The sequence below is a fragment of the Hyla sarda genome, chromosome 12 (genome assembly GCF_029499605.1).
Source record: "Hyla sarda isolate aHylSar1 chromosome 12, aHylSar1.hap1, whole genome shotgun sequence".
Classification (NCBI taxonomy): Eukaryota; Metazoa; Chordata; class Amphibia; order Anura; family Hylidae; genus Hyla; species Hyla sarda.
The window spans coordinates 48,906,569-48,922,402 of record NC_079200.1 but is presented as its reverse complement, the minus strand read 5'-3'; the positions used below and the strand labels follow the sequence as shown (position 1 = coordinate 48,922,402).

The following is a 15,834-nucleotide window of genomic DNA, read 5'->3' as shown; positions in this document are numbered from 1 at the left end:
GCCCTATGCACCCATGCCAATTTTGCCCCACCATGAACTGTACCACTATGCCCCCGCATTAACTGTGCAACAATCCCCCCATGTACTGTTCCACTATTTCCCCATGCACTGTGTCACTATGCCCCATGAATTGTGCCACTATGTCCCCATGAGATGTGCCATGGTGGCCCCATGAACTGTACCACTATGTCCCCATGTACTGTGCCACTATTCCTCCATGAAATGTGCCATTATGCCCCCATGAACTGCACCACTATGCCCCCATGAACTGCGCCACTATGCCCCCAATGTACTGTGCTACTATGCTTCCATGTACTGTGCCACTATGCCCCCATGAACTGCACCACTATGCCCCCATGAACTGCACCACTATGCCCCCATGAACTGCACCACTATGCCCCCATGTACTGTGCCACTGTGCCCCCATGTACTGTGCCACTATTCCCCCATAAACTCTGCCACTATGACCCCCTAAAACTGTACCACTACTTTCCCATACACTGCGCCACTATGCCCCCATGAACTGTGCCACTATGTCCCCACAATATATGCCATTGTGCCACTATGCCTCATGAACTGTGGCACTATGCCCCCATGTACTGTGCCACTATGCCCCCATGTACTGTGCCACTATGCCCCTATGAACTGCACCACTATGCCCCCGTGAACTGCACCACTATGCCCCCATGAACTGTGCCAACATGCCCCCATGAACTGTGCCACTATGTCCCCATGTACTGTGGCACTATTCCCCCATAAATGGTGCCACTTTGACCCCCTTAAAACTGTGCCACTATGTTCCTATACACTGTGCCACTATGTCCCCATAAGATTTGCCATTGTGCCCCTATGAACTGTACCACTATGTCCCCATGTACTGTGCCACTATGCCCCTATGAACTGTGCCCCTATGCCCGCATGTACTGTGCCACTATATCCCTATATATTGTGCCACTATTCCCCATGAAAAGTGCCACCATGGCCCCATTAAATATGTAACTATGCCTCTATAACCTGTACCACAATGCCCCTTATGACCTGTGCCCCTATGCCCCATGTACTGTGCCACTATGCCCCTATGAACTGTGCAGTTAAATCATCATGCCACCTGTATACTAAAGAAGCGCTGGGCGATACAAATGAATGAGGGGAGAGCTGGCTAGCGGTCTTGATGTCTGGCAGTCGCAGTCTGGATCTGGACCACGATCCGCCAGTTGGGTACCACTGCTATACGTTATATCTGGTGCTGAATGTGCAGCAGATTTACAGGAATAGTTGTAATAGGAACACATTGCTAATTAATCTTACATAGAAAAGTGTGAGTGTTTTATCTACTGTATTTAGTATTACTACACAGAGATTTATATACAGTATACCGACTATACGACCACTGTGCCAATATATACCACTTCTAGTTCCACCACCTACCATCAGATACTGAAGAACCCCCCCCCCCCATAAATTATTATTGTCTTTGTTCACTTTAGACCATGACCAGGGGTATGTGACCTATACCAGGGAACTAGGGGCATCTCCTGCCTTTACTGATGGAGGTGCCCAATGTCCTTGACACCTGGAGCTTGTATCCCAAGGAACATAATAGGTGCCTGAACCCATATAGTTCACCATTTGTCTCCTAACTGTGGACCTCCAGTTATTGCAAAACTACAACTCCCAACAAGCCTTGCTGGGAGTTGTAATTTTCCAACATCTAGAGGTCCATAGTTTGGAGACCACTGTGATCCATCATAAGGTCCCTTAAACTGCACAGGGTACCAACCAACCTAAGGCCAACTCTAGATGTCTTTCATGATGCTCACATCACATTGTATAAGGCAGAGCAAGTTTATAGGGCCACTGCCTGGCATGTGCAACCTGAGGTCCATGGCCGATGACATCACCTGCACACGGCCAACTGCTGTTTACTTTCTGCTGGCGACCGACGTGACTGGACCGAGGTCTACAGGCTGAAGGAGAACTGCGGAAATGGTGTCTACTGGACATGGAGAAGATGGCGAGGAGGTGAAGAGGAAGAGTGAAGACAAGAGGAAGGGGGAAGAGGAAGGTGAAGATGGAGTCAAGAGGAGGAGAGGAGATGACGATGGAGGATCAGAGGATGAGGAGCCAACACCTGGGATGGTGTCCACTGGACATGGAGAAGATGGCGAGGAGGAGAAGAGGAAGAGGGAAGAGGAAGGCAAGGATGGAGTCAAGAGAAGGAGAGGAGACGACAATGGAGGATCAGAGGATGAGGAGCCAACACCTGGGATGGCGTCCACTGGACATGGAGAAGATGGCGAGGAGGAGAAAAGGAAGAGCGGAGGCAAGAGGAAGAGGGAAGAGGAAGGCGAGGATTTAGTCAAGAGGAGGAGAGGAGACGGCGATGGAGGATCAGAGGATGAGGAGCCAACACCTGGGATGGCGTCCACTGGACATGGAGAAGATGGCGAGGAGGAGAAAAGGAAGAGCGGAGGCAAGAGGAAGAGGGAAGAGGAAGGCGAGGATGGAGTCAAGAGGAGGAGAGGAGACGGCGATGGAGGATCAGAGGATGAGGAGCCAACACCTGGGATGGCGTCCACTGGACATGGAGAAGATGGCGAGGAGGAGAAAAGGAAGAGCGGAGGCAAGAGGAAGAGGGAAGAGGAAGGCGAGGATGGAGTCAAGAGGAGGAGAGGAGACGGCGATGGAGGATCGGAGGATGAGGAGCCAACACCTGGGAGCAGCCAAGGAACATTGGGCACCTACCCCAGACTAACGGTCAGCAGCTACCATCTCCACCAGCTCCTGGGTAGGGGCAACTTTGGCAAAGTAAGTTCTAGCTCTATCTTGTTTTCTGTTATTATCCATTTCACGCTGGATATGTGTTGTAGGGGGAGATTGGGGGAGGGGGGTTGTGCAGTGTTGTGGTTAGGGGGTTTTGCTGGTACTTGTAGTCCCACAATGTATATGTTCCTGATATCTTGAGTTTTTATGCAGACCCATATAAGACTCCCTGAAGGGCCTACACTTGGTATTAGGTGTGAACAGATCCCTTGGGGCGCGTCCATGTACTGTGTCCTGGTAGATGGTAGATGGAAGTCGGGGTGCCCAAGATGGTAGAAAACCAGACGCAGGGAGAAGAGGAGAAGATACAATGGGGTCTTTACTTCTGGAGCAGGGTGTAAATGGTACATACATGGGGAGATTTATTGAGACCTGTGCAGAGGAAGAGCAGTGTAGTTGCCCATAGCAACCACTTTCAAAGGCCTCTGAAAAATGAAAGAAGCCATCTGGTTGCTATGGGAACTGCACTGCTCTTCCTCTACACAGGTCTTTATAATGGGCACGGGAATACGCAATAATATAAAGTTGATTTATAAAAGTGCATATGTGCTAATATTATATCGCTTGTAATGAATAATAAAATCTCTTCACATGTAATGTCTATAGGACTCATATAAACCCAATAATAAAGGGCAAGTGCAACAAAAGAGTTCCCCTATGGGATTACGGTTCTCTATTCATTATTGTCTATTTTTGCCATATATCACTGTTGTATTTGCTTTTTTTTTTGCACATTTTCTTTCTTTTCTGCATTACTTGGAGGTCAGATGGTACTTATTACATATATTTTGCCTTTGTTTTCCCTGCCCCTGGTTGAACCCTTTTGTAGTCCAATGAAATTGAGCTTATTGGCCTGGATATTCCTGGGGGTGGACTGAGGAAAACCTGTAGGATCCAAACACCATTTACTTTATATGGCCCCTCCCAACACCACTTACTTTATATGGCCCCTCCCCACACCACTTACTTTATATGGCCCCTCCCCACACCCCTTACTTTATATGACCTATCCCCACACCACTTATTTTATATGACCCCTCCCCACACCACTTACTTTATATGGCCCACCCCACACCATTTACTTTATATGGCCCCTCCCCACACCACTTACTTTATATGGCCCATCCGCACACCCCTTACTTTATATGTCCCATCCCTACACCACTTACTTTATATGGCCCATCCCCACACCACTTACTTTATATGGCCCATCCCCACACCATTTACTTTATATGGCCCATCCCCACACCAGGGCCGGATTAAGAGCATCATGGGCCTGGTGCTGAGAATTTTTCTGGGCCTTTTTATGAAAATATTTACATAATATATAAAATGAAAGCGCAAAGCAATTTTATTACTCGGCCGCACAAAGAGATTAGTGACTACAGCACTGATGGGACACAGTCAGAAAAATACACAATGATTTAAGTGACTTAAAGGCAGGGCTGGACTGGGACCAAAAATAGGCCCGGGCATTTTAAAATAAGCAGCCCATTTTTATGGTGGGCGTCAGACTGTTGAGACCCAAACCAATCCCCTCGGTTCAAGTGGCTCTCCAGCTGTTGCTAAGCTGTAACTCCCATCATGTCAGAAGAGACTCAGGAATTAAGGAAGTTGCCGTTTTGAAACAGCTGGAGAGCCACAGAATGGGGCACAGTGTCACTCATCATCACTGCGGAACTTACAAGTGACTTCAGCTGATGGAACAGTCAGGAGAATACATAATGATATCAGTGACCTGAGTGATGTCTTCTCTGTTGTCTTTCCTTTCCTTCTTTATCTGGTCCAGACGCCAGGAATTCCTCCAGCTCCATCTTCTCTTTATAGTCTGATGCCCGGACATCAATGGCCCCTGAATATAATACTGTTACAACCTGTATCCCTGAATATAATACTGCCACAAACTGTACCCTCTAAATATATTATTTCCACACACTGTACCCTCCAAATATATTATTGCCACACATTGTACCCCCGAATATAATACTGCCATACACTGTACCCCCTGAATATATTACTGCCATGCACTGTACCCTCGAAATATATTATTGCCACATACTGTACCCCCCTTAATTTAATACTGCCATACGCTGTACCTCTTGAATAGAATACTGCCATACACTGTACCCTCTAAATATATTAATGCCACACACTCTACCCCTGAATATAATACTGCCATACACTGTACCCCCTGAATATAATACTGCCATGCACTGTACCCTCTAAATATATTATTGCCACATACTGTACCTCCTTAATATAATACCACCATACACTGTACCTCCTGAATAGAATACTGCCACACACTGTACCCTCTAAATATATTAATGCCACACACTGTACCCCTGAATATAATACTGCCACACACTGTACCCATGAATATAATGCTGCCACACACTGTACCCCTGAATATAATACTGCCACATACTGTACCCCCTGAATTTAATACTGCCACACACTGTACGTATGAACATAATATTGCCACACATTGTACCCTCTGAAAATAATGCTGTCACACACTGTACCCCCTGCATATAATACTGCCACACACTGTACCCTCTGAATATAATACTGCCGCACACTGTACCCTCTGAATATAATACTGTCACACACTGTGCCCTCTGAATATAATACTGACACACACTGTACCTCCTGAATATAATACTGCCGCACACTGTACCCTCTGAATATAATACTGCAACACACTGTACCCTCTGAAAATAATACTGCCCCACAATTTACCCCCCGAATATAATACTGCCATACACCGCATACCCTTCATCAACCCCCCCACCCCATGCTTGGTTAGCTAATCACTCCAATTCCCCCTCTGCCACATCCTCGCTATTCTCATCACCCCATACACCCCACCCATCCTTTGCTCTTCACCCCTGCACTCCATATTATTCCCCCCCATCCTCAGTCTCATCATTGCAACCCCCCCCCGCACCTCATCCTCAGACTCCTCATCATCATCATTGCACACCCCCCACACCCCATCCTCAGTCTCCTCATCATTCCACCCTCCTCCTCCTCATCATCATCATTGCACCCCCCACACCTAATCCTCAGTCTCCTCATCATTCCACCCTCCTCCTCTTTCTCATCATTGCACCCCCCACACCTAATCCTCAGTCTCCTCATCATTCCACCCTCCTCCTCCTCCTCATTGCACCCCCCACACCCCATCCTCAGTCTCCTCATCATTCCACCCTCCTCCTCATCATTGCACCCCCCCCAGCATCCCCTCCTCCTCATCATCGCATTCCCCCCCACCCCATCCTCAGTCTCCTCATCATTGCACTCCCCCCAGCTTCCCCTCCTCCTCCTCATTATCATTGCATCCCCTCAATCACCCCATCCTCAGTCTCCTCCTCATCATTGCGACCCCCCCCAACACCCCATCCTCAGTCTCCTCATCATTGCAACCCCCCAACACCCCATACTCAGTTTCCTCATCATTCCACTCTCCTCATCATCATTGCACCCCCCCCAGCATCTCCTCCTCTTCATCATCGCATTCCCCCCCACCCCATCCTCAGTCTTCTCATCATTGCACGCCCCCCAGCTTCCCCTCCTCCTCCTCATTATCATTGCATCCCCCCCAACACCCCATCCTCAGTCTCCTCATCATTGCAACCGCCCCCCCCCCAGCACACCCCTCCACGTCATCATCATTGCAAACCCCCCTCCCCCTGGGTCCCGGTCCTCATTCTCCTGCTCATTAATATTACACCAACCCCAGCATCCGAACCTTGATCTCTTTACCTTCCAGGGGTCAGAGGCCGCGTCAGAGGCTTGGCGCAGACGTGCGTGCCTATGCAGTGCACGTCTACTCCCATAAGCCCCTGGCCTGTCCATGCAACCCGGAAATTATTTTTAAAGAACCCGCGCCTTTGCAGGGGATAGTGCTGGCAGCGGTGGGCCCAGGCCGCGCCCGAGGTCCCGACCTGATGCTGCAGCATGTAGCATAGTGTAGTGGCAGGGGGGGCTCTCCTCGGTGGCCTTTTTGGCAGCCAGCTGGGCCTATTTTACTGTAGGGGCCTGGAGATGCAGCTCCATCAGCCCCTATGTTAATCCGGCCCTGCCCCACACCACTTACTTTATATGACCGACCCCCACACCACTTAATTTATATGGCCCATCCCCACACCACTTACTTTATATGACCGATGCCCACACCACTTACTTACATGGCCCACATGTGACACATCATCCAAGGTGCATCCAGATGAAGTATCTTCCTGACTTTTTAGGTGAGTGACTGGACCAGGACCAGACGGAGAAAAGCACCCAGTCCTCTGTAAAATAAAGTCCTTGAATTTTGTTCCCTTCAATGCTTCTCTTTTACTCTTTTAGGTATCCATACATGGACCTCTATAGCTTCATTACAATCTTACAGAAACCTACTTGGATCAGGAGATGAGAACCACACTGATCCCAACCAACTCAAAGACATGTCTATTCATTTTCCAAATTATTAATAGAGTTGGGAGATAAAGTAAGTGAACCCCCTGGAATTCCCTCTATTTGTGCATTAAAGGGATACTCCACTATTAGACGTCTTATCCCCTATCCAAAGGATAGGGGATAAGATGTCTGATCGCGGAGTCCCGCTGCTGAGGCCCCCTGCAATCTTCATGAAGCAGTGGTCTTGACGTCACGCCATGCCCCCTCCATTCATGTCTATGGGGGGGGGGGTTTCGACTGACACGCCCCCTCCCATAGACATGAATTGAGGGGGCATAACGTGGCATCACAATGGGACATGGCAGTGACGTCATGATCACGGGCTCCGGCTCTGAGCGTTCTGAACAAAATGTCCCTTTAACTACTGATAAAATTTGTTCCTCAAAAATGTAAGTGAATTCTTCTGATTCAGAACAAATTACTTGTTATACATCCGGGATGTTGTCCTGTGACTGACCATGTCCGGCTCTCCTCCTTTTGGACCATGTGTGAACAGATGTTGGAATTCTGTGTTCATATGGATCCATATGTCCTGATCCTGACACAAGTATCTTTACTTGAAGAACTTGACCCGCTGTATTCGTAGGGATACATCCCCCATTGGTGCCTCTGGATGACCCATTCTCATGCTCTTTCTCAATGAGGATACTATTTTTCTTTCTGGATCCATCATTTCTGTAGGGATTTCTGCCCATTTTTGAGACTATTTATCATGTTGGACCCAAGAATTCCGTGGTAACTAATTCCATAAATTTTTTGGACCATTGTTTATATTGATGGGATCCCCTTCTTTTGCCTTTTCTACTTTCCCTATTTCACAGGGACTGTAACACTAATCTTGTAATCTTTGTCCCTTGAAGAAAACTGCAATACCACAAAGTGGACTATTCTGCACAGGAATATTTATATATTGAGCGAATTTTAAAAAAATTTGAATCGGTTGATTTGCCAAATTTATTTGCAGTAAATCTGTATAAAAAATGGCTATTTCTGGTCTACAGAGTGCCTCAATAGGGGTGTAGAACACTTTGCCTTACTGTAACACGCATAGGGTGTGTGCTGGGTTAGTGAAATAATACTGTTATTCAGTATGACATGCAGATTAGAGGCGTCACAATTAGAATCACTGTCATATCAATAGCCTGAGAGCGTGGAGATGGAAGTGGTGTGACCTGTCCAAGTTGCTGTTGTGGCCCACCTTCTCTTCCACAAAATTGAGCAGGGCTGGTACTGCCTTCTTCGCAAAGAAATGACTGCTTGGGACTCTTCTTCTCGGCTCAGCACAAGCCATCAGTTCTCTGAAAGGTGCAGAGTCCACCACTTGAAAAGGGAGGGACGGGAGCACCAGCAACTTGAACAGGAGCACATTCAGCTTCTGCGCCATTGGATTGAAGTGGGAGCATAATGTTGTCTCTTGGACATGGCTTCGCCAATGGATTGCTGGCGGAATGACTGACTCGAAGTAGGAAGAGCAGGAGCATCTGGAGCGACATAAGATAGGTATGACACACAGCTCCCTTTGGCTGAGGTGGTGGAGCCTTGGCTGGCTGAAACAAGGAGTGGCGTGCCACTGGATGATGCAGCAGGCTGGACCACCACATCGGAGCCACCGTTCTCCATGGCCGCTTTATGGTGACACAGCATATGTGTACGCAGGGCCGTGGTGCCAACATTGGGACCCTGGCCACGCTTCACCTTCTGCCGACACATCTTGCATATGGCCATGTTAACCTCCTCCGGATGCTTGATGAAAAACTGCCACATCGCCGAGTAGCTGATTTTCCCACCAACAGTCCCCACTGATTGACTGGTACTGCCGCCGACTCCAGGAACCCCTGTTCCACTACCTCCCGAGAAGGTTGGCTGTCGCCTCTGTTCCATTTTCCAAGCCTCAATTCATAGATTGTTTATCTTATGTAATAAATATAAAATCTACTGTTATATATCTGCATTATAGACAGGTGCAGAGGCAATATACCTGATATTCATTTGGTCGCTTCCCCCTTTACGCATGTGCACGGGTCTTTTTCTGCCAATTAAATTGGTAAATGTTCATATCAATAGGGATGTACGTGTAGTTGGCAAACGCCAACCTATTGCCTTTATATATTACATATCCTTATTTTTATTTATTTTGCCTATGTAAGGAAGCCTGAACATGTGCTCCAATACATACCACTTTTGTACTTATTGTGCCCCAGCCAATTATTGCGCAAACGCATAAATGATTCCAAGTGCTGTTTGAATGTGCGTGTAATATCTTTGTAACTTTCGTATCTACTGCTTCTGTACGCCTGAATGGCAGGTTTGATACCACATCTCCACTATTAGCTGAATTGCTTTTGATTTCATCACATCGGCATCACCATTACGCACTGAATGCCCCTTGATATCATCACACTGACCGGCGCCATCTTGCGAAGTGGATTCCGCCAGGATTCCGCCACCAAACCTGCCAGGTATCTTATTGGCGAGCAATATGCGGAATATCACTTTATTTAATCTCCATAGAGCATCCAATAGCAGACATATAAAGACGGTAGCTTAGTTGTCCTAAGCCGATGGTCTCTGGGTGCTATACAGCAGACCCAACACTTAGTCCCCCCCCCTCCATCTATATCAGTTTTTCTCAAGCACGGTCCTCAAGACCCCCCCAACAGGTCATGTATTCATGATTTCTTTAGTCTTTCACAGGTGATATGACTGTGGTGATGTCTGATTCACTGACCATAATTATATCACCTGTGAAAGACTAAGGCAATTCTGAAAACTTGACCTGTTGGGGGGTCTTGAGGACCGCGCTTGAGAGACACTGATCAATATCAACTTTTTGATGTCTTCTAATGAGCCTCCTCTGTTTGTTTTCCTTTAGGTGGTCCTGGCATCAGTCCCTGGTCAAGACACCTACATGGCCATAAAAATCATTAACAAAAAAGAGGACAACGAGGATACCATCAAGAGAGAGCTGCGGATACTCCTGGCGGCCCGAGACTGTCCGTTTCTATGCCACCTCTATGCCGCACATCAGTCTTTGGAGCGTGCCTACTTCATCACAGAATATCTGTCTGGCGGCAGTCTGGAGGATTTGATCAGGGTGTGCGGCTATCTGGACATCGACAACATAAGGTTCTATGCAGCAGAGACGGTATGTGGGCTCCAGTTCCTCCATGGACAGAACATCGTCCACAGAGACCTCAAGCCGGAGAACATCATGTTGGATGCAGAAGGCCACATCCGCATCATTGACCTGGGCCTGGCACAAGATGGAGTCACCGCCTCCAGTAGGATCGATGGAGTGACAGGAACATTCTACTACATGGCCCCGGAGGTGCTTCTCGGGAAGGAGTATTGTACAGCAGTTGACTGGTGGAGCCTCGGGATTGTGTTGTGCAGGATGGCAACAGGACGCTTCCCATTTTACATCGGCCACAGCAAGCAGAAGGTTTTCAGAGCCATCACCAGAAAGGAGCCGAAATTTCCACCCGGGATGGATGCTGCTATTGAACATCTCATCACTCAACTGCTACGCAAGAATCCGGACAAGCGCCTGGGGGTGCGAAGAAACATCCGGACGCATCCATTCTTTTCCACCATTGGCTGGAAGGAGCTGGAGGAGAAGAGAGCAGAGCCACCATGGAAGCCGTATAAGACAGTTCTGCAAAATCACCATCTGCAGTGGCCAGAGGACACAGAGACTCCCCATCATGTGACCGGATTCAATTATACGTCACCAAGCTGGGCCCGGTAAGATCCTCCTACTATAAACAGGCCTTAAAGGGGGTAATCCAGGCAAAAACATCTTATCCCCTATCGAAATGATATGGGATAAGATGTCTGATCGTGGGGGGGCTTGCCGCTGGGACCCCCCACGATCTCCCTGCAGCAGCCTGCATTCTATACGTAGCTGCGCCCGCATTCTATACGTAGCTTCCGAGATTGGGACGTGACACCACACCCCCTCCATTCATTTCTATGGGAGGGGACGTAAGGACCACAACGCCCCCTCCCATAGACATGAATGGAGGGGGCGTGGCGTGACGTCACATCCCCGTCTTGGAAGCGGTTTCCAAAACTGCAGACGCAGCTACGCATAGAATGCGGGCTGCTGCAGGGAGATCGCGGGGGGTCCCAGCGGCGGGCCCCCCCGCAATCAGACATCTTATCCCCTATCCTTTGGATAGGGGATAAGATGTTTTTGCCCAGAATACCCCTTTAAGGACACATGTAGAGGTGCCAAAACCACACAACAATTTAACCCCACCGGGTTAACAAAACCTATTTTAATCCATGTGTTCACTATAAAACATAACTTTTATTAAATTTAACCAATATTATGAACCGGTGAGAAAACACACACACTTAAAAACACAACCCTATTTGCGTCTGTAACTGCATAGTACACACGTGTTGCACAGGGAACCACAGTTAGGAACCTGAGGAATAGGTAATAGGTAAGTATTTCACCCTAAATTTGTAGTAAACAGTGGAGAAAGAAATATACCACTACTATTGTGCCACTCTCAAAAGGAGGATGTATATTTGGGGTTAGCAACCCTGGATATACATCCTACTTTTGAGAGTGGCACAAAAGTAGTGGTATATTTCTCTCTCCACTGGTTACCACAAATTTAGCGGCCGAAATACTTACCTGTTACCCATTCCTCAGGTTCCTAACTGTGGTTCCCAGTGCAACACATTTGGACTATACAGTTACAGTCGCAAATAGGGTTGTGTTTTTAAGTGCGTGTTTTTTCACCGGTTCATAATATTAGTTAAATTTAATAAAAGTTATGTTTTATAATGAACACATGGATTAAAAGAGGTTTTGTTAACCCCGGTGGAGTTAAATTGTTGTGCGGTAAGATCCTCCTCACATGTTCTTCACTTCTCCATAGGTGGATGAGAAGATCTGGACTCTGAGGACCCGGCGGCAACTGCCCAGAACCTCCGGTCTCTTGACCCCATGCCTCATGTCTCTGCTGCTGTTACCTTGGCTGCCCTAGAACATCATCTCCCGCCTCAACATAGACTTGGCATCCTTCAACCCAGGGCTGGCATTCAACATCACTGCAGCCCGAAGATCCTCTATGCCCCAGGAGCGGCCTGTGCTTAGATTCCATCTGGTGAGTTCAGGAACAATATTCGCATGTTGTGGTCCTGGGATGCTGAGTGATGTCTATTATCCCTGAACTCACCCAAGCCCAGGCTGGGTAAGTACCACACTCACCACAACCCACACACACACCACACACACTACACAATAGGGATAAGTGCACACACATAGACACATACCACAGATAGGGGACATATATCGGCTCGATCCAGGGATTTATTCTGACCGCCATATTTGGGGTCGGGAAGGAATTTTTTCCCCTGATTTGAGGACAATTGGCTCATTCCTTACAGGGGGTTTTCGCCTTCCCCTGGATCAACATAGTCGTAAATAGGTTTAGCAAATTAATATCATGAATTACCCTATTAGTAACACAACAAATTCTAAAAAACGTAATAATAAAAAATAATAATAATAAAACAATAATATATATATATATATATAAATATATATTTTTTAATATTATCTTAAAATTGTATTTGTCCCAACCATAAACATTAGACTAGCACACATGAATAATTAAATAAAATAATAATTTAAATGAATTTACCCCCCTACCTATCACTCAGGTTTGGTACCAGCCTTTGATCCAGGGATTTATTCTGACCGCCATATTTGGGGTCGGGAAGGAATTTTCCCCCCTGAAAATAAGGACAATTGGCTCATTCCTTACAGGGGGTTTTCGCCTTCTCCTGGATCAACATAACCGTAAATAGGTATAATATTTAGTGTATGTGTGTGTATATATATTTATATATATATATTTATATATTTTAATAACATAAAAATTCCCTTTTACAAACAAAAGATATATATTAAAAATATATATATTTGCCCTAAACATATACTTTAGACTAGTACACAATTATAATAAAAAATAATTTAAAACTAACCTACACCCCTACCACACACATAGATTAGGTATCGGCCTTTGATCCTGGGATTTATTCTGACCGCCATATTTGGGGTCGGGAAGGAATTTTCCCCCCTGGTAATAAGGACAATTGGCTCATTCCTCACAGGGGGTTTTCGCCTTCCTCTGGATCAACACGGTTCAGTACAACAGACCACAGACTTACACATACACATATATATTAGTCTAAAGCAAATTTGTTCATCACTGTCCCCCCCATCCCTATAAATAAACTCTTTCTTTTACCCCCTACATGGTTGTACTTGTCTTTATTTCCATTGGACGTCCATCTAATAAATGTTGTGTTCACGTTGCTAGTAGCCTCCAGGGCCGCCGTCAGGGGGGGTGGGGGGGGGGTACAGCCAGTACTCCAGTAAGGGGCCAGGGAGGTCCGGCCCCCCACTGCAGCAGCCTCAGTAAAGAATTAGCAGACCAGTTCATGCTCCCGGGGGCGGTCAGGCACTCAGGCACTGACCAAGCCTGAGAAGGGGCCCGCTACTGCCAGCATCATTTTTATTTTTTAACATTGCGGGCCCTTTAAATACTGCTCAGGGGCCGCGGCCATGCCGGGAAATGTGCACGGACGTTCAGGCCCCTCATGCTCCCCTGCCGTGCAGCCCTAGTGGAGCAGGCTTTTGCTTTATTTCCTGCTCCAGTACATAACCTGACACCCAACAGCCCAGCTGGGAAACTAAAGACTTCCCCTGCCCATCGCTGGTGCCTCCCATCTGGGTAAGTAACTTTCTGGGGTGGGGTGGTGGTGGGGTGTTAGAGGTTGGTGGCCAATTAAAGTGTTTCTCCAGCAGGGTGCCCACAGATGTTGCAAAACTACCACTACCAGCATGCCTTTGGCTGTGTGGGCTGCTGTTGTAGTTTTGCAACAGCTGGAGGCACCATGCTGGAGAAACACTGATCTATCATCTATCTCTTATCTATCTATTTCATATTTATCTATCTATCCAATATTTATCTATCTATTTATCTCATATCTATCTATCTCATATCTATCTATCTCATATCTATCTATCTCATATCTGTCTATCTATATATCTATCTCATATCTATCTATCTCATATCTATCTATCTCATATCTATCTACCTATCTCATATCTATTTACCTATCTCATATCTATTTAATTATCTTCAAAAAGAAAATATTTGCAGCACTCAAAATAAGGTTATGGTGAAAAAAAGAGTAGCTTTATTCCATCCAAATAAAGCAACGTTTCAGCTGACTCACTCAGCCACTGGTAGTGCTGTTTCTTAACATTGGATATTTAATTATCTATCTATCGCATATCTATCCATCTATCTATCTCATATCTATCTATCTCATATCTATCTATCTATCTATCTCATATCTATCTATCTCATATCTATCTATCTATCTATCTATCTATCTCATATCTATCTATTTATCTATCTATCTATCTCATATCTAACTATTTATCTATCTATCTCATATCTATCTATTTATCTATCTATCTCATATCTATCTATTTATCTATCTATCTCATATCTATCTATCTAACAGAAAAAAAAGTCTCGTCCACAGCACCAAAATTCATGAAAAAAAATGTGTGTTTTATTCCATAAAAGGTGTCAATACAACAGCGACGTTTCAGTCAGCTCAACCTGACCTTTCTCAAGCATGCTTGAGACTTTTTTGGACTTTTTTTTCTGTTTGAAAGATGATCCCCTAACCAAGGATCCAGGAGCTGCGTGCACCTCCCTACGATATTTTTCCTTCCATTGGTTGTGCTGTTCTTTTTCTACTACTACTATCTATCTATCTATCTATCTATCTCATATCTATCTATCTCATATCTATCTATCTATCTATCTCATATCTATCTATCTATCTATCTCATATATATCTCTATTTATCTACCTATAAACAGGAGAACACTGCTAGCACAAAGATACAGATAAAACATGAAATGCTATATTGCTACATGTATACCAGGTCCATGCATTAGTTTGTTATCAGTATGTGCTGGCCAACTTATCCTTTTTTGTGTTATACATATGGGGGTGGGGGGGGGGGTGGCTACCTCCATGTTGGTTCTTGCACCCCACCCATCTTATAAGGTGCTGGATGTTCCAGACTTTACAAGCCATGTAACTGATTGTACAGAGGCAGATTCACAGTGTAGAGTCCGTTTCAATGTGGTCCCCTTATCGCGGTGGAATGGTCCAAACTATTTGGCCGCCAAATTGGGAGTGAAGAACCTCAAATTTTTTTTTTGCATTGTAGCAATTTAGCATTTCATGTTTTATCTGTATCTTTGTGCTAGCAGTGTGCTGCTGTATTCTCCTGTTTATGTATATTCAGCCTAGGATCGTACACCTGTATGCCAGGTCCGTGCATTAGTTTGGTATCAGTGGGGGACATGTATCAAAGAATTGACACAGTTTTTGTGTGTAAATTCTTGTGCAAAATCTGGCGCAAGCTGTTTTTTGCATATTTTTTTTGCGTACATTCTGATTGCGTGCATTTCTTCCTGATGTTGCG

General features: G+C 46.0%; 1 protein-coding gene across 1 annotated transcript; it reads left to right on the top strand.

Annotated features, from left to right (window-relative positions):
- The first annotated feature begins 1,849 nt into the window (after positions 1-1,849).
- On the top strand, positions 1,850-13,563 carry LOC130296706 (protein kinase C theta type-like). Its single transcript, XM_056548530.1, has 3 exons — positions 1,850-2,808; positions 10,166-11,037; positions 12,189-13,563. Exons 1-3 carry the CDS (start codon positions 1,987-1,989, stop codon positions 12,211-12,213), a joined length of 1,719 nt encoding a protein of 572 aa, XP_056404505.1. The 5' UTR covers positions 1,850-1,986; the 3' UTR covers positions 12,214-13,563.
- The last annotated feature ends 2,271 nt before the right edge of the window (positions 13,564-15,834 follow it).

What these genes read in the sequence shown, in the direction of transcription:
- LOC130296706 (XM_056548530.1), top strand. Translation starts at nt 1,987, where the DNA reads ATGGTGTCTACTGGACATGGAGAAGATGGCGAGGAGGTGAAGAGGAAG. An exon ending in GTAGGGGCAACTTTGGCAAA is followed by an intron (nt 2,809 to 10,165) that starts GTAAGTTCTAGC and finishes GTTTTCCTTTAG; the next exon opens with GTGGTCCTGGCATCAGTCCC. An exon ending in ACGTCACCAAGCTGGGCCCG is followed by an intron (nt 11,038 to 12,188) that starts GTAAGATCCTCC and finishes ACTTCTCCATAG; the next exon opens with GTGGATGAGAAGATCTGGAC.